General features: G+C 43.8%; 3 protein-coding genes across 4 annotated transcripts in view; 1 reads left to right on the top strand and 2 right to left on the bottom strand.

Moving 5' to 3' along the window:
• Positions 1-1,557, bottom strand: part of LOC120825634 (dolichyl-diphosphooligosaccharide--protein glycosyltransferase subunit TUSC3) — a 44,311-nt gene extending 42,754 nt beyond the window's left edge. Inside the window, exon 1 of the mRNA XM_040187354.2 lies at positions 1,408-1,557. Within this exon, the coding sequence (XP_040043288.1) occupies positions 1,408-1,512 (105 nt within the window). The 5' untranslated portion in view covers positions 1,513-1,557. The remainder of the gene's footprint in view (positions 1-1,407) is intronic.
• LOC120825486 (uncharacterized) overlaps positions 1-18,777 on the bottom strand; it is a 185,842-nt gene that overhangs the window by 104,123 nt on the left and 62,942 nt on the right. The gene's annotated exons all lie outside the window — the stretch shown is intronic.
• LOC120825454 (zeta-sarcoglycan) overlaps positions 5,029-18,777 on the top strand; it is a 258,783-nt gene continuing 245,034 nt past the window's right edge. The window contains exon 1 of the mRNA XM_040187064.2: positions 5,029-6,205. Within this exon, the coding sequence (XP_040042998.2) occupies positions 6,167-6,205 (39 nt within the window). The 5' untranslated portion in view covers positions 5,029-6,166. The remainder of the gene's footprint in view (positions 6,206-18,777) is intronic.

Below are 18,777 nucleotides of genomic sequence, written 5' to 3'. Positions count from 1 at the left end.
GCTACAAAGATGCACAAATATATCAAGCTGAATGTCAAAATGATCGCACAGTAGACCCGACTTCAGTGACTGAACAGGTTCCCGTACGGACGTCTAATGTCATGTCATGTCGGCTCGAGGCCACACGCAGAGGAAAGAAAATATCCGGGTCACCCGAGTAGAAGCTTCTTGAGGAGAACTTTTGGTGCAACAATGGGTGACGTTTTCCAACAAGGCGCATCAAGACAATCAAACGCATTCACTGTAGGCATTGGATGAATTGAACATTACTTGATTATCCTGGCCAACAAATTGCCGATATTATTCAAATGGTTATGAATATATGCTAAAATCTTTGAAATGGCACATTCTTGAATGAAGGATATAGTTTGACAAAACTCACCTCTAAGACGGTTGAAAACTTGCTTTAATATTGCTATTAATGTAATGTTAACGTCAATAACAAATACGTATGTTAATAGTATATCGGCATAATTCAGTATTACGTAAGTAAGTATTAAAACTGCAACAACACCAGTGGCTTCGGTTTACTTTTTTTTTTTAAATGTTAACAACACTCATGAACAAGAATAATCCCAAAATAATTAGTCAATTTTCCTCCTCCACCAGGTTTACAATTTGCATTCTCGTCTCTGTTTCCAATACAGAAACATGAAAGTGTGTCACGTCCGCTTACATATCACCATCATAGTACAAATATGTGAGCCATAACTATTATTACAGGGCACATCATTGATCCGACAGCAGGTAAACAGACATGTCAGCACAGCGACAAACGAACCAGCGAGGACAGATTCCGTTTTGCTTTAAAGTAATTGATCTGATAAGAGATCCTCGCCTGCATCATCTTAAATCTCCACGTTAACCTCCCGTGAAGGCAAACGCAGCACTTCCTGCAGATGCAAATTTCAGAATAAAAGCCCCGTTGGCGACAACCCATCAACGCTTTGTGATCACGTCTGTGAAGACATTATGAAAGTGTCGATGTACACACGTAGCGTGTAACGTTACTGCACTCCGACTGCATATAACATTAGTTTGTTAAAGAGTAACGTTGATACGCTAAATATTAGCTAGCAGCATTAGCTTGCTAACGTGATGACAAGCCATTAACAGACGTGTTCTATTATGCAGAAAGCTAGCAAACGGGAAGATATCCTCCACAAAACGTTAAAAGGTCATAGTGTGTACAGTGCTTCCTTTGTTGAACCTTACGTCACTAGCGTTTAATTTGACCTAAAGAGAATTAATAATTATTAAAACGTCTGCCCGTCAAAAAACGTCCTGTCCATCGGGACTAAAGCTCGCTAGCTTAACACACAGCAGCACATTCCACCTGCACAGCCAACACATTAAACGCCACGACAATGGCCTCTGAAATGTGCCTTTAGGCGGTTGGGCCATTACCTCCTTCTTCTTTTGTCCTCCCCCGGGTGGCAGACATATCAGCAAGAGGACGAAAACAGACAGGACCGGCAGGTTGGAGAGGGATTTAGCCCAAACGGACGCCATAACGGAAGGATGCTCTGACTGAAACTGAAAGACACGTCTCTGCCAAGTGATTGGACGCTGAGTCCACCAATCAACGGGCAAAGAAGAGCGGGCACTTCTGGGATTTGTAGTTTTACATGCTCAACGCCATTAAATAGCACAGTACGCTTTATGTTCTCATTTAGAGGTCATTCTTTTTGTTTTAACTTTGGAGGTAGTATCTTTTATGAATGATTGAAGCGATTACATTTTTGCCAGACTCTTCACATTAAGTTATTGCATTTCAATAGACTGCACACATTAATACTTTTCTTATAAAACACTTGACATGGCACCCTGACCTCAACAGTGTAGCCTACCGAGAAAGTCATGCAGGCTTTAAATTTAATTTCTACAGCAAAGAAAAATTACAAACAAACCAAAACAAAAAGGCTTTGGACAGTTGCTATTCTGAGACAGTGGGGGAAATCGTAGCAGACACTCAATGGAGTTAATTGAGTGGGAAAGATGATTTATGTGAAATCATCCTGGGGTGACATGTCTCTCAGTCTCGCCATGAAATTACAGCTCAGCACTTTGTGAGTTCATTAGCCCTCCAATAAACATTACTATTACCTTTGTAAAACTGTCATTGCAATGAGGACTTTTTGGTTTGCATGGGTAAACCATTATACTGTAATTATTATATTAAAAATCTTGTTCACTCCGACTCACTCCCTCACAGACACAAACACACTGCTGAAATAAAATGCATTTTGGAATATTAAAGCTAATGCACCGTGAAACAATAAGTACGTGTTGCAGTCTTGTTCCGCCACAATTCATTGGTCTGTAGTAAGTCCTTCATGGAAACATTTACACTTTTGTCAAAGATTTCCTTGGAATTGTCTTTCATGGTGATTATGTTACTCAACTATTTAATGCAAAGATCACATACGTTAATAAGCTGCACAAAGGGAACATTTTGTTTTAGTGACGGCTGTTTAGACAGTGTTTTCCGAATTAACTGTTTCAATATTCGAGCAATAATTAATTGCAACGCCATTTTTTATCACTGAAAATGATTGTTCTGTCCAAAAAACAATTACATATCTTTTCAAAATTATAACTGCTCTGAGAATTCTTCCATCTTGCAGGGATACCATTGACATCTGTTGTCACCATGTAAAGATGTAGACTAAAATAAAGACCACAACTTGATCAAATACATGTGATCAAATACATATCAACATGTATCAAGGTAGCGCCGAGGTTGAAGTGGGGAAACCTGTGATGACGGTAAAACCAACACACTATTTGTCTTTGCTACATGAATGTACTGAGGAAACCAGGGCCCCCCTCAACATCCCGCCATCCATTGTAAATAGCAAGTGGAGACATCCATTACATTCCCTCCATTTCCACATCCATCCCTGTACGTTATCTCACTTTCGCCAGCCAATTAACTAACGTAAGTTCCAACTTTGTGCTACACGGCGACAAAATGTGACCCTCCCACATGCTTTTTCTCTCTCTGCAGGCAGCAAAGCAAAAAGCTGTTCTTTGCATTTAAGCAGAAGAATAATGCCCCTATCTGCTCACAGCCTAGAAGAGTGTCATATGAGAGAGGCAGAAGGGGGACGGGGGGAGAGAGACGTCTGTGATGACGATGGCTCCTGAGTTGTCGGTCAGGTAAAATGAAACTTCAGTAAAGCATCTTTGAGGAATAAGGAGAGAAAAACAGAGCGCCATTGTTAAAAAACCCAGCTAGATTATTATACTATATTTTTGTAAGAAGAAATGACTGCTTATTGACACGCAGGTGAAAGGCAGGGGAAGGATCAGAGGCATAGAGAGAGAGAGAGAGAGGGAGAGAGAGAGAGAAGGAGGGGGTGATGGGGGACGTCATATCCACCTGGCAAAAGACCGGGTCCCCGTATCTGATGTCAGCCCCTCCCTTATACAAAATAATGAGTCCTCGGGAAAATGATTAATTGCCCGACAGCGCAAAGTTTATAGAAAAGAAAGAAAGGGGGTGATGGGGAGGCGGAGGTGGTGCAGGTCCCTGAGTTACGTAGGAGCAGAAAATAGCAAAAGAGCACAAGTGAAAGACAGAGAGAGAGAGAGGGGGGGGGGGGGGGGGGGGGGCACATCCAAGGAGAAAGCCAAGGGAGCGAGACTGGAGGTATTTGGGGAAAGGATTGGAGGCAAAGCTGCAACGGAGAGACGGGGAGAGGGACGAAGAGGGGAAGTGAGCGAGCAAAGAAAGGACAGCAGCAAAGAAGCGACTCTGACAGACAGAGAGGGAGGAGCAGAGAGAATGAGTGAGGCATTCATTCCCATGATGTGCGTTATCTCTGACCGACTCCCTCAACAAATGTTCCTGTGTCCTCATGGGCCATTCAATAGGCCTATCTATTTGTGTGGGTGTGGGTGTAAATGCACAAAAGTGGGAACGCGTGTGTGACCTCTCTCATACAGTCACATTAAACATAAACTTGAACGTCGTGGACAGAACTTGAAAAGTTGAGTCTTCTGGAATGCTCCCAATCTGGTACCTGCCTCTGTAAACATGGAGGCTCTGAATTTCAGCTGAAATGTTGATGCGACCGCGAAGATGAGTCACAAAAACAGGTTGAGCATACAAAAACACAATGTTGGCACAAAATAAATATTTTAAACGTGACCCCAAAATTCTAAAGGGTGTAAATCCGAAACACGTCCATTAGTTTTGGGAGGTCGATTCCCTTCTCAATTAGCCGACACATGATGTTCCATTCATTTCAAGAGCTATTTGGAAATAAAAGATATACTGGTGATACAGCTTAACCTACACTGTGTTTGCAGATCCACAGGTTATTGATCAATTATAAACTGGATGATAATTCTTATGGTTTAAATCCTCAGCGGAATGGAAGTGGTTGGGTTGATACTCACATCCCTTCTTGTCACAGCGCGACAGGGTGTTTTTTTGCTCGGCCAGCAGAGAATTATTCAGCCAATCCGACCAACGTCGCTGTCATCATGTCTAATGACTGGTTTGAAGCGTGGTGGGTAACTGCATTCGATTGAATGGCAACTCTTGGGCAGACGTCTGCATATTTTTTTACACAGCAGCCGCAAATTGAGAGTGCACATCATGTTCTTTCTTTAAGTTCCTGTTTTCTTGTTTTCACACACTATTATGATATTTGGGGGATAATCTTGGAGAGAACAATCTGCCACAAACTGATGTGATAATAGATTCTACATGAATTGTGCCTCTCTCTCCTCCTCTCCCAGCACTTCCCTCTCCTTTCCTCTCCCCTACTTCCCTCCTTTGGTAGTTGCACCTCTCCACTGCTCTGCTCCTCTCCCCTGCCCCCCCACAGGGTGTGTTACAAAAGCCCTTGTGGTCGGCAGGCGGCGACACCTTGTAATGTACAGGAGACTGAAGGCAATTTGAAGGCAATTTGCACCATAAAAAAGAGAGAAAAGATGGAAATGTGTTGAACTGTTGGTCTGCTTCATCTTTTTTTATCTATTTTTGCAGGTCTAATTTCAGTCACAATGTGTTTATTTTTTGTATCATATTCATTTGGAGTCCTACTGTATCAGTTCAGTGCTTATTTACGCGCACACGCACACACAGACACACAGAGGCAGCGGCAGTACCAGACTCTCTGGAAAAACCTGCACATTTAAATCTCTTTCTTGTCTTCAGTGGCAAAGCAGCATATTCGATTCATCTACTTGATTAGAAAGAGCCTTTCCCCCTTCCTCACGCCCCCTCTTTCACTGTCACGGGGCGCGCGCGCGCACACACACACACACACACACACACACACACACCTGCGCGCACATAAAACCAATGCGTTAGTTATTGGAATAATGCCCAGCACAAGCCTCCCTTCCTTCTCTCCTCTCGTCTAAACTCTCACAGCTTTCCTCATCTCGGCTCTTCGGTATTTCTCCAACCAGGTCCCTCTCTCTCTCTCTCTCTCTCTCTCTCTCTCTCTCTCTCTCTCTCTCTCTCTCTCTCTCTCTCTCTCTCTCTCCCCCTCTCTCTCTCCCCCTGCCCCCCCTCTCTCTTCCCTTTTTCTTTCTGTGAGAGCTGATATCTCTGGCGGGTTGCCGCATGGAAGTCACGCAGGCAGGACAGAATATCAGCTGTCAGATCCGGACTCCTTCTCTCCAGTTTCCGAGCAGCGCACGAGCAGACACGCCGCCGTCCTCACACTTACCGGGATCCAACGGGATCCAACGGCATCCGTCCGTCTGCATCCCGGCTTCATTCCTGCACTGGGGGAGCTTTCGCACACAGATGTAACAACAACAACAACAACAACACCACCAAAAGACACATCGGATCGTCTCCATTACGCACAGCTAATTGTATTCTATTCGAATTCTTCTTCTATTCTCTCCATCCCCTGCACGGACAGAGCGGGGACCGGAGGCGGGGGTGCTATCCACGGTATGGAGTCCTGGTTTTACCAATCGACCCACCGGGAGGAATGAAACTGAGGCGGAATATTAATAACCTAATCCTGACAACAACCCAGGGGATGTTGCAGCAGAGTTTGGGACTCCAGAGAGCATAACAACTTTTTCTTTTTTTGTTGTTGTTGGTGTCTCTTTTCCCCCCTCGTCGTCCTTACCAGTGGGACTTGTATTTCTCGTGACTGATTTGCAGCGGTACTTCACTTCCCCTGACATGGACCGGTCGACGTCTTTGGATATAGAGGCGCTCAAGGTAAGACGCTCGCAGCCGGGCGGCGCGCACTTCATCCGCGAAGGGGGACGGGGGCGTGGAGGGGGGGGGGGGGGGGTTGCGGTCCCGCGCCGGGTGGGTGGATTAGCGGGTGGCCTGTCGGGTGTCTGGATGAGACGGGTTTAGAGTGCTGAGAGCAGGAGTGTTATCACTGGGTGGCCGGTGGAGACGGGTGATGATGGCTGGACGGTGGCTGGGTGGCAGGGTGAGACCAATGGAGATGGTGGGAGAGCAGCTGGGTGGAGAACTTCTCGGGGTGCAGTGGATGGACGGGGGTTGTCTCAGTCAGAGACACACTCAGTCTCCACTGCTCCACCACACACACGCACAAACCCGCACTCTTTCTGTGTTGGTTTGGGAATACAGAGAGAGCGAGGGAGAGGGAGGGGGAGAGAGTTTGCATATCCACGGCGCGTGGGTTGAATTTCAATACGCTTCTCCTCCGCACAGCGAGTTGTTGCAGAGGGCGATCGTGTGCGTCGGTGGGACGCTCGATACACGGGACGGATTCTCCAGACGGGGCGGCAGTGGTCATGGCTAATCATAGTAATGAGAAAAAAAAGCATGAAGACAATAGCGCAGGGTGAAGGAAAATACGTCCTAAAAGTCTGTTTCTAGATGACGTTAACCATAACTGGACCTGGGTGCGCGTGTGCCCGTCGTATAGGCTCAGTGGCCGTGTGCGTATTCCGGATCTCTCTCTCTCTCCGGGATAGAGTTTTGCCTCCACCGCTTAACCCCCCCTCCATCATATGGATGTAATGTCGATGGAGAGAGCAGTAGGTAGATTGAGCTCAGGTTTCTGCTGGTCAGTGAACTTCGATTCCCCCTTAATGGGTGGACAAATGACGGCCAGGTAGAGCTACGCAGTATAAATCAGGTGTGTGTGTGTGTGTGAAATGCACGGGTTATATTGCACAACCACTCTGAAATCCTTGGATTGTCTTCTACTTATAGGGAGCATTCAACACCTGCTGCCCTTGTCCCAAGAGTTTGGAAACATATGTGAATAATTATTTCCCTCAACCTTCATCGCTTCACTTAAACTGTATTTGCATATGAGTGGCCAAGAAGTTCTTCAAGTGCGGTGATATTTAAGTGCACATTCATAATGTCCCTTTTGAGTGCAATAATGAAACGTAAATGAACATAGATGTGTCCAGTTCATGAATTAGAACGGGGAACATGTTGTAAAAGCATTTGATACAAGTCACTATCATTACAGAAAATAAATGCCACATGCTGGAAGAATGTCCCACCTTAACCAGGGAACGTAGGCCTATTGTAGACGGGAAATGGGAATGTCCATCTTCTAAATACTGCTACTACTGTTACTGATAACCAGTGATTGACTAAATCAGCAAATCAATGCCATTTCCCAGAGGTTTGACATTTCAAATAGCATGGAATCATATTTACGAGGAGGATTCGGGCACACTGCGCTTATGCAGTGCTCAAAATTGACTGATTGACTCGGCTGCCTGCTTGCAGTTTCCATGGATGGAAATTGACATTCTTCTTTAAAAAAGGACCCTTAACTGTAAGCCAACGAGCTTGACCTGCAGAACTGTGGGAGTATTGAGGTTTTTGTCTTATGTGTGAGTTGTTTGGTCCATTTGGAGGACATGCTTCAGGTGACTGAAATGATAATTGTAAAATATCAGAGAGTAACATACCCAGACATAAGAGCATATACAGAAGGTAAATAGCTTGTATTTAGTTCAACGTAAGTTATCTTCCACAACTGATGTGTCACAAGCTCAAGTTGCTATCTCAAAGATCTGTTTTCCGTTCTACAAAGAAGGTATGACTTCCTCTCTTACTTCTCAGAGATCCGAACAATGTGCTGATTCACAGGAATGTCACCAGACAAGACACACGGTTCATAAAACTATAAATGCAAAGGCTCCCGCTGGGTCGCTGGCTGCATACCTGACTTGGCAAAAGATAGTGACTTAACAGAAATGTGTTTAAATCAATGTCTTGTGGATTTTTGCTTGGAATTGCAGCCTGATCTCCAAAACCTGTTCGTAAAAATGCATACGAAAATCTTGACTATACAAATTCGTAGTGATACATACGAAATAAATACGGACTGCAACTGATGACGTCACTCTATTCAAAGTGAATGGGGACCTGCACCCCGTAAACACACTTTGTGAAGTCTAACGATGTAAAATAAACGTGTTATGATTGCATTTCTATCGAGAAATCAATGTTAACTTGTAAGAATGGAATACTAACCCTAACCCCCTCAAAAAATCCAACATGGCGGAGAGACGTTCACTCAAGAATCCGACATGGTCCGCCACGTTGTTCACTCAAGGGGCGTGGTTAACCACCGCCAGTTCGTATGTATTGTTACAAATTTGTATGTTCAAGATTTTCGTATACATTTTTACGAACAGGTTTTGGAGATCACGTTGTAAATTGAGGCATTGTCTGACTTGTTCTTTTTTTTCCAAGCTGCATTGCTCACTCCTTTGTCCTTTCTGGAAGGCATTCATGCTTGTGTAGTGAAATTGAAAAGAACCTTGGCAGGTGGGAGAATTGTAGAGAATCGCTTCCGTTTGATGTCTCAGAATGCAACCGCCAAACATTATCTCGTAACTGAAAGACCATGACACGTTTAAGGTGCTAAACTCCATATTTAGAACACAACTATTTTCACTGTCAACGTAACGTAGAGTAATGTCTCCTTGAGCAGAACAGGAAGTTACACTCCTCCTGAGTGTTGTAATCGCAGCTTGTTCTCTGAGTTGTGTTTATGTAGCCTGATGTGTGTGCACCCCACTGGCCACCTAATACCTAATTGCTGCTACGCTGCACCGCGCTTATGCAGCTGTTAGTGCTGATAACGGCGAGGCTGAGAATTGGGCTAAAGTTTTGGATGTAGGCCTTGAGAGCCCCGCAGGTGACAGGATTGGGTGGTCAGCAATCAAACTTCATCCCCAGCATATTCCATTCGCTTTGAGGTGTAACGGGATTTCTGTCCACCTCCACCAGTCCATCTATCCGCTGGGTGATTTTTGCAGAGCTAATGTTTGTGGTGGTTTGGCAATCAAACATACATACACACACACACACACACACACACACACACACACACACACACACACACACACACACACACACACACACACATACATACACATAATAAAGCCTGCAGGCTTCACAATTGGTTGTAGAAGTCGCAAATGTGTGTTTGTCCATATGGGTTTAGCCATGTTTATCCCTACTTGAGAGGATACATCCTTCACTCGCGTAATCACACCACCTTAGTTGGGGATTTATTTGGGAGGAAATGAAATCAATGCAGTGCCCGGGGAAAGAATAGCAAAAGAGTGCGACTGAGTGCCTCCAGCATTGCAGGCCGGCTGGTCTTTCAAACATTCCAAGTAAACGGAAGACCAAAACACAGCAATCCAATCTAATGAAAAGCCAGATTTTTTTTTTGCAGTCAGTTAAGTGTTTGTATGCGCCTAGAAGAGCAATCACAGGAAGTGAACAGCAAACAGGACAGCAGCAGCATTTTTGGAAATCACTACATTGTATCAAATAGTGGTATGTGTGTGTTTGTTTCTCTGGTTTGTTCAAAAACCTTTGTGCTTTTAAATCAGCTCAGGTTGCAATATCAATGGAGTGGTTTAAGTGCTATTGATCCTTAGTAATAGCTGCACCATGAATTATATGTAGTATAATAAAGGCAGTCAGATTGAATTTGACCCTGTAGACCAAGTGCTCTCAACTTTTTACTGGATCAGCTATTTGAGCCAGAAGTAGTTTAATTTCCAAAGTGCTAGATCAAAGGTATAATTTAACCCTGAAGTACTAGTCAAGGAGAAACGAGAGAAGTCCATGTGTGACGGCATCACTGTGTCATAGCAGGACACCATATTGTTTTACAACTTACGGGTCATTCTGTCATCTTACAACCTATGAAAGTCGTGGGAAAACATTATTGTTTCCCATCAACCTAGACTTAAAGTCAAGAATATCATCAATAAGAATGAGAGGTCTAAATTATAGTTGGTTTGCTGATACCTACTTCTACTTATTCAATAGCCAACTACATTTGTAGGACAGTAGTGCACAACCTCCAATTGGTGCTTAGTTAGCTGCCAAAGTGGCAAAGTAAACCAACCTATGGTACAAACGACAGCCAGAATGAACCAACATTTGCATGGTGGCCGCTTTCTCTCCCAGTTTTTACTCTTTCACTTCTTCAACACAACCCCATTTGGTAGCCACCTAGTGCAGCCACAGTTTTGCATTTTTGGCCACCGAGCAAGAAAATTGGAGCAATTGGGGGGGTTCAGTGCCTCTTCCAAGGGCACTTCAACAGTAGCTGCATTACTCATTCATTTAAGCCAGCCAGCCATCCATCTCTAACCTTCAGGCAAGCCAATTCCTCATCTGCGTATTAGCAAGTACCAGTTAAACTAAACCATCTAACAAGCACAAACATAAACCACGCATGAGCTCATGACTTAACGTGCTGCTGTGATGTGAAATTCATTATATTTTTGGTGACAGTTATGTTTGTAGAAGCTTCCAGCAGGGCAGCTGCACTAATTGAAAAATGCGCCGGCCAAACAGACTATTTAGTCGTTGCTGGAGCTGCATCTGTATCTGGAAATCCATAGCAGATAGGCCATGACGTATTTAAGTTCCTTCGCATCGATAATCAATAATAAAGACTGGATGCCAAATGATTATATAGCCCAGTATTGATCGGTAGGTCTGTGTAAGTTATTGTTCATCAAATTAATACATTAAACAGGTTATAAACTACCAATATATTTATGAATCGTATGCATGTCCCAAAGTATGCATGCCATGTGCAAACTAATGTCAAATTTAGAACTATACATGCAGTATTTGGACTTGGCAAGTAAGTCAACAAGATCCTTATGTCATCCATTGACTTGTGCTGACATGACATCCTTCCAGATCAATCTGAGGATCAGTGCTCAGTGCAAGGTCAGCGTCCAATAATTAGGTTCCAGCAAGGTTTTTGTTACAGATAACCACATTATTGAAGCTAAGTTGCAATTATGGTAGAGGAGCTGCAGTTAGTAGCCAGCGAGAGTTTGTAGCTGAAGGCTAATAGCATTTCAAATGTATTAAAACTGTAACAACTGCATTCCCTTCTTCCCCACGTATCCTCAATGATGCAAACATACTTTGCTTACATCAACTTTCAGTTGATACCTTCTTTTGGTTTAAGAATAGTTCAAGTCATTCAAGTCTTTGGTTTGCTATTTCTTGTTTATTAAACTCAAGAAACTAAACATATTCCCAAGAGTGTGGATGCAATAGTTTTTACAGCCACAAGTGGCTTTCTTATAGACACTAGTGGCCGGCATCTAGAACTCTGAGAGCTGATCCGTAGATAGTTGTCATGCAGAAGTGCATCCTTGTCCAGATCCCTAGACTGAACAAATGTAAATCAATCATTCTAGTGGTTTACTAGGATTAAGGAGCAGTGCGAGGAAAAACGGAGAGCTTTTGATCTTGTTAATCACACCCCCTTGACAGCTGTAGAATAGCTTGAACTTGCGTTTGGAGTAAAGGACTGTCTCTACAGTAGTGAAACTTTTAGTTGAAGTGGACAAACCAAAAGAGTTTACGGTAAAAGTTGACTTTCCCTTCCTCTCGGTTTTTGATTCCCTCTATTTTCACACATCCATCCATTCATCCATCTATAATTAGGCAATTCTTGCACATGCATATTCATGTTTGATAACAGTTTTGTAGTGTTTGCTGATCAACGGAGTGGAGTAATTGACACTGTTGATCCTCTCTCCACTGCATTGCTTACAAGTGTGTCTTAATGTGTGTGTGTGTGTGTGTGTGTGTGCATTGCTGTCTGAGAGTGAGTTCGACACTACTCCACATATTGAAGCAGCAGAAGGTAAAGTCAACGAGCTCTGCTGCACTATATCTAAGAAATAAATAGCTATATTCTGAGAAGTTTATCCTCCTTCTAACTGAAGTGAAGTCTTCTGGACCAGATGCAGTTCCAAAAGCACAAAGTCAATCTGTTCTCCCGACTCCTGATGGAGCAGAACACTGCCTTGTGACAGACACATGAACGAAAAAAACATGTTGATGTGCACCGAATGTTATGGTTATGGCATCCATATTGTATTGTGTTTCCCCGCAACTGACTCTGTTTGTGTTTCATTAGTTTAGCTACTCTATTGCTCTAGAAGCAATGTTAATGTTGGGAGACCGACATCTAGCGGTTATTTGCAACGGGTAAATTGAACTCTGAATTACATTCTCATCCACATTTTGATTAACATCACTGGATTTGTAAAAGGTGGGGTAGGGACGGGGGTGGTGGTTGCCTGGGATTTTGTCACTGATTACATGAACCAGGTGCCTGAAGAACGATATGGGCAATCATGCGGTTATTGGGGGGTTGGATAGGCGACGGCTTGCTTGACTTAACCCACCACACAGAACAGATGCTCGGCGTTGCATCAGCCTGTTAGGACATTAAAACCCCATAACAGTGTGTATCCTCTCATATAACTGCATGGAGAGCTGTGCATATATTTGACGGGGAGGGTCACAGCACGCATTCCCTGCTGACTTGGTCAAATGGATGAGAACCCAGGAAGGTGGAGCAGAGCGATACAAGTGCAGACCACTTACCTACATGCCACCGATTAGCATTATTAGTATAACATCCAAAATACTGTGGGCGGTCAAAGTGAAGGTTAATGAGCAGAATAAAGCTTTTTTTTAAGATAAGCTGGGACTGCCAGGGCGATGTTGCACAGAGACCAGAAAGTGCTGCCATTTGAGGCGCGTGATCTGCCAGTAAATGGTCTTGTAGCTAAACAGACTTTGCGTGAAATTACACGTAAAACGCCGACTGCATTCAAGTGGAGTCTCCAGCCTCCTCTGAGAGACAATTACCGATATAGAGGGCTTTACTATTGAATTATAGACATGGAAGGTGTATGTGTGTGTGTGTGTGTGTGTGTGTGTGTGTGTGTGTGTGGATGCACTGGCATTAGCAGTTGTGTACCGGGGGAGAGGATGGAAGAGTGGACTGCAGAGGTGTTCTGTAAGCGGAGAGAAAACATAAGGGTGGTGAACTTGGCCTCTAGGGAAGCTTCAGGGTCCACATCACCACACAGTGGTTACACACCCACACACACACATAGCCCTGTACTTAATGCTGATAATACCGTCTTGGGAGAAGTGGGTGTAGAAGCATCAAAATAAATCCCACTGCATTCACATACGGATGCAGAAACGAACACATATTTGCCCCGAGGCGTCCAACTCTGCACCTTGGCCCCATGACCACCACTCATGGCAGTAATCACGCATACGCAAACTTATACACACGCGCGCGGCCACATTAACAGTGACAAATGCTTCACCTCACCAGCTGCCACTCAGCTTTTCCGCTGTAAGCCTCTGGGTGTGCGAGTGTGTGCGTTTCACTGTATATGCTCCTTTCATTTCCCTTGTTAGCCAACCTTGACATGAGGAAGTGATTTGACCGCGCCGACGTACTGTTGCAGCTACATAGTCCCGCTTGCACTGCAGTCACTTTGACGCTCGGATATGCGTCTGCCTGGGAGTGCGGCAAATGTGTGTGTTCCCACAGCTAATGCGGGATTGCGTCTCGGCCTATGTACAGTCATTCAGCTGCAAATCATAGAGCACTACATCTTGTCTGCAGCACATCAGAGCTTATGTAATGTATGCAGCGCTCCCGTCATATTTTTACATGATGATCGTTCTGCTTGTTATCTGAATCATTCTTTTGGTTTGACTTCTGCTGTCAATCAGTCTGTGTTTTTTTTCAGACAGTGTGTGTGGTGTGTGTTTATGTGTGCCTCAGCATCATTCATTAAGTGGCATCTCTTTACGCCCGGCCCGGGAAAAAGCAATTTTTGCATTTCTACAAATGCACTAATAATAAACTGGTTTGCACACTGGTTACATCAGCATGCAGTGTTTTGATTTACCATTACGGCTGCCTTGCCACCTAAATCCCTCCATAAAGCTGCAGCAGAGAATAGCAAGTTTAGAATAGGAATACAGGCACTCCAAAAGGAGAAAGCACAGCTCAGCAACAATACATTTGTCACCTTAGTTGGGTGCAGTCTACCTGGATCACACAGCACAACATTTTAGTTTCAGATGTCAATGTTTCTCTACGGCGATGAAAGGCTGTACTTTTGAGTTAAATACCCACACCAGCGTGGCAACGTGGGCCGGAATGCCATTAGTTTAGCAAGTGTTTGGTCATGAACCTGGTTCTGGACAGTTCTGGCTCCATTTGGTGGCAGTAAGGCTTATAACCAAAGTGGTTATAATTCATCCTGTGATAGGAAAATCCGTACCGTGTATCATCCGATAGTTGGTGGATGCAAATTTTGTGCTGGAGCCAAACTCCAGGGATCACCAAAATGCCCAAAATGTGGGGCCATTTGTCCATTTGGTAGATGTTGAAATAGTTCAACGTTGAGAAAGAGAAAAGGTCAGGTGATCGTCCAGAAGGCATTTAGATTTGTCCCATTGGGACCCTGAACTCTCTATTAACTTTCATGTCAATCTATCCAATTGTTGGTATTTCGGTCAGGCCAACCCGACACTGCCACGCCCAAAGCCGTTCCGCTAGCGCGTCTGAAAGCAAAACTTCACTTCATCACAATAAATGAAGGTGTAAGTGGTGATTTTTGTGATGTGGCGATATGGAAGAGATGCTAAAAGGTGCTGTAAACAAGATTGGCAGCCTATTTTGTCTCCTCTCAACGGCTCTCCACATGGATCCAGAGGAGGGGTGCTGTGCTTCGGTGATGATACGCAGTATGAGTGCAGTGCACAGCGGCGGCTGTGAGCACGCTAGAGGGAAAAGCGTCCCATGCGCAAACTTACGGAGCACGGAGTCTCTCACACTACAACACACACAGAGCGACTTTATTCTCCACTCATGTAGGCATTACTGCATCTTGACATAGTTGTTTTGTGCCATAATAATTCTCTAAATGCCGTATATTCCACCTTGAAGCCATATATAAGAATATACTATATTAGGAGCAAGGCCGATGGAAACAGCCTTCTTTGGGATGTCAAATTGGTTGAGTGCTATCAGGATCTGATGCTCTGATACTGATATTGACAGTGGTTATGTCAGCTGGCCTGCAGACATTATTCATAGTCCTGCAACTTCAAGCTACAGTATATGTAGGATGTTACATGTAAGGATTCATCTACTTTGTGTCCTCCTGCTTCCCCTTAAAGGCAACAATTGTGTCCCAGTCTATAAGATTAAAATTATTTAATTGTCTTTAATTTGTCGCAAACCTGTCCCCTACATATGGAATATTACGTTTCAATATGAGGTATATGTCACCATGGAGGGACATTTACTTTTCTCGTTATGTGCATTCTGTCCAGCAATAACAGGTTAATAGACAGCTTTGCTCCGGGGCTAAACATGGACTTACATCCATTATTAATCTCGGTCATTTTGCCATGATCGTTTGGAGATTAATGCGACACAACTCAATTTGTCAACAACATTATGAATTGTATTATGCTACAATTACAAGGTAATCAAGATCTGGTGATTATTACCTGCAATGACAGGATAATGATCACCTGTGTTTTGTCACTTACACAAATCAATGGCTCTTTATGATTTCTCTATTGCAAACACAGGCTGATTTAGCAGGTTTTTCAACCCAGATTTTAAATGATAGTGAATGTTTTTAGCTCCATGGGAAAATTTCCCTCCCTGGTCTTCATTGTGTATGGTCCTTAAAGAAATCTTTTCTTAAAACAGATATCTATTAAATGTAGATGGATGGACTTTTGGTTATTTAAGAAATTATGGGGGGGTTCTTTTTATATACAAAATGCATTTCTATGCAAAGAGCTTGAAGAAAATTGTGTGGTATTGTGTCCGTACATTTTTGTAATATGGTTGTTGCACCATTATTATGCTGTGTCTCCTCCTCTAACACACATGTGGCATTTTATTTCCCAATAACATTTACTTTGCCGTGTCCTTCCAACAAATGCAATCATGTGCCCCAGACCGCCTTTCATTTACAGAGACTGTGGAAGCGACACCGGAATGACAGGTTAGTATTTGTCTTTTCAGCGGCCATCTTGTCCTGTCTGTCACCTTCACACATGAGCCCCTCTGAGCTCAGCTCAAGATCACAGTCAACGCAAATATTGAGGATTCTTTCTTCTTTTTTTGCCCTAATGATGATTAACCACATTCACTGTCACTGACAAAGAAGACAAGCCGGTCCGGTGCAGTCTGGCTTAGTTCCATCATGGTTTCAGAACAGAACCTCCCTGCAGCAAGAATACTGATGGATTCACTCTAGACATGTTGAGCTTCAGCCATGTTTAACGTTACTAACTTAGTTCAGCCAAGCCGTTTTAGGTCGACGTAATCAACCAGTCCGGTTTGGTTTCAATCGTACTTCAGTTTTATTTGACATTGAGCAACGAGTACTTTAACCCAAGCACCGTACAACATGATCTCTTAGGAGTATTTACCTCTCTAGTGAAATACAGAGTGACAGCGGGATCACAGGATGTGAGTCCTGGTATAACAAACATGTGCCCTATAGTTCAATCTGCATCGCTGGTCCTCGTACTGCATGTATGTCCCAACTGTACACTGAGGCATCGTTACATTATCCAAGCAGCAGCAGCAGCACGCTGCATTTATCGGCCTGCCCGTCCCTCAGTTCCCTGACAAGTCAATCATCTCTTCTCCTGCTGTGACGGCACAATCCTGACGTCTGTCACTTCCACAGGCCAGAGTGGGCCACACACACACACACACACCGTACAGGAACACACACAGCAGGACAAGGCAATGACATTACACCCACGCCGGCGTCCGCACACTCTAACGCGTTTTTGTCAGAGGGGATTCTCTCCCACTCAAGGGCAGAGCAGTGACACCTCATCATGAGCCAAATGAAGCAAGAGTGGATGAGGAGAAGAGGAGAGACGGAGGGATGGACGGAGCGGAACGGAACGGCGGAGCAATATGGAGGTGGATGAGTGGAGTTATGTGCCAACGAGGCGAAGGGAGCCAGAATTCGGGGCATGAAAAAGGCAGCGAGGCAGACAAAGAATTACAGTAGTTTTACTGTGGTAAAAAGTACATCAACTTGCATATTCTATGCAATGAACAAAAAAAAATAGTCTATTGTTAAGATAGGATAATGGAGTGAGGTGCAGTGTGTGTGCTTCAGCAAACAGTAACTGATCAAATGAGATGCTTGTGTGACATTTTGTTTTAAAAGTGACACTGTCAAGGCCACTGTGTGTCTGCTTTAATCCGCTGTTATGTGTTTCTATCCTTCCTTTTGTAGTAATGTCAGTAGATTTCATGCAGAGGAACTGTAATCGACTTTAATCGAGAGAAGAAGGGTGAGAAAAAAAGAGGAAGGAGGGTTACAATCATTTCATTAGAGCAGTGTGTCTGACAGCCGCACTCTGAGCAAGCGCGAAGCAGAGAGATTGGTCTCTCTTTGCATCTCACATTAACATCTTTCCCACACCATGCTTCATCTGTAATTCACTCGGATTGCTTCCACACATGACATTAAAATATGCACATGTCACTTACTTCAAAATGTTCCCATCCCGCAACATAACTATAAACACTTCTCATTCTGCTGGTGTACGTACGGATATCCTGACAATCCAGTTTGACATCTGCAGCTTGATGCCTCTCTGAGTTGTGATTTACATACAATATACTCAAAGTAGTTTTTTCACTGTGGGCAAATACCCCTGTGATTGCTCCCTGATGTCGATTGGATCTTAAACGTGTTTAAGATGTATATTTACACCCATCTATTGTGATTAGACTCTTGTTGGGTGGACTATAAGGGAAACAATGACTCAAAATGGAAACAATTGAAATTCCTCAAAAGATGCAAAGTGAATGTGTTGGAGAAAGAAAGCAGAATGCGACTAGGTGCTTGTGAACGCTTGTCCCTGTCATTTAGAAGCGAGAGAGAGAAGGACGGACAGAGATGGAGCGATGGAGTGTTGCGCCTCAGAAAGCCCCACATGGAGAGTGATGATAATGACAGTAACAACAGAGGAGGAGAAAGAGATGAGCAGGAGGAGAGAAAGAGGTGAGCGTGGATAATGCAAAGTCCTGAACAATGACGATAAGAGGACAAAATGGAGTTTACGGAGAATGAATGAAAAAGAGTCCCAAACACCTACAATAAAAACTTTTAAAATGTTCCCTCAAAGATGACAGCTGTCATAATCCCTGGAGATTTGTTAAAAATCAAATACTGAGTAGCCTGACGGATGAAGGCTTGCTTTTACCAGGAAAGGTGACAGAGGGTTGTAAACTGACTTGCATAGACATGTGTCTCGCCAGTTTGGTGGCCTATTTACTCCTGTTGGGAAAATACAGTCTATTTCCACTCATGCTTTTTTGATAGCAATAAGTCTGGTCGCATGTATTTTTATTTTTGGGATGGGAAAGTGGAGCCTGGACTGAATCTGCATTTGAAATG

The sequence above is a fragment of the Gasterosteus aculeatus genome, chromosome 9 (assembly GCF_964276395.1).
Source record: "Gasterosteus aculeatus chromosome 9, fGasAcu3.hap1.1, whole genome shotgun sequence".
Lineage (NCBI taxonomy): Eukaryota > Metazoa > Chordata > Actinopteri > Perciformes > Gasterosteidae > Gasterosteus > Gasterosteus aculeatus.
This window is presented reverse-complemented; position numbering and strand designations above follow the sequence as displayed.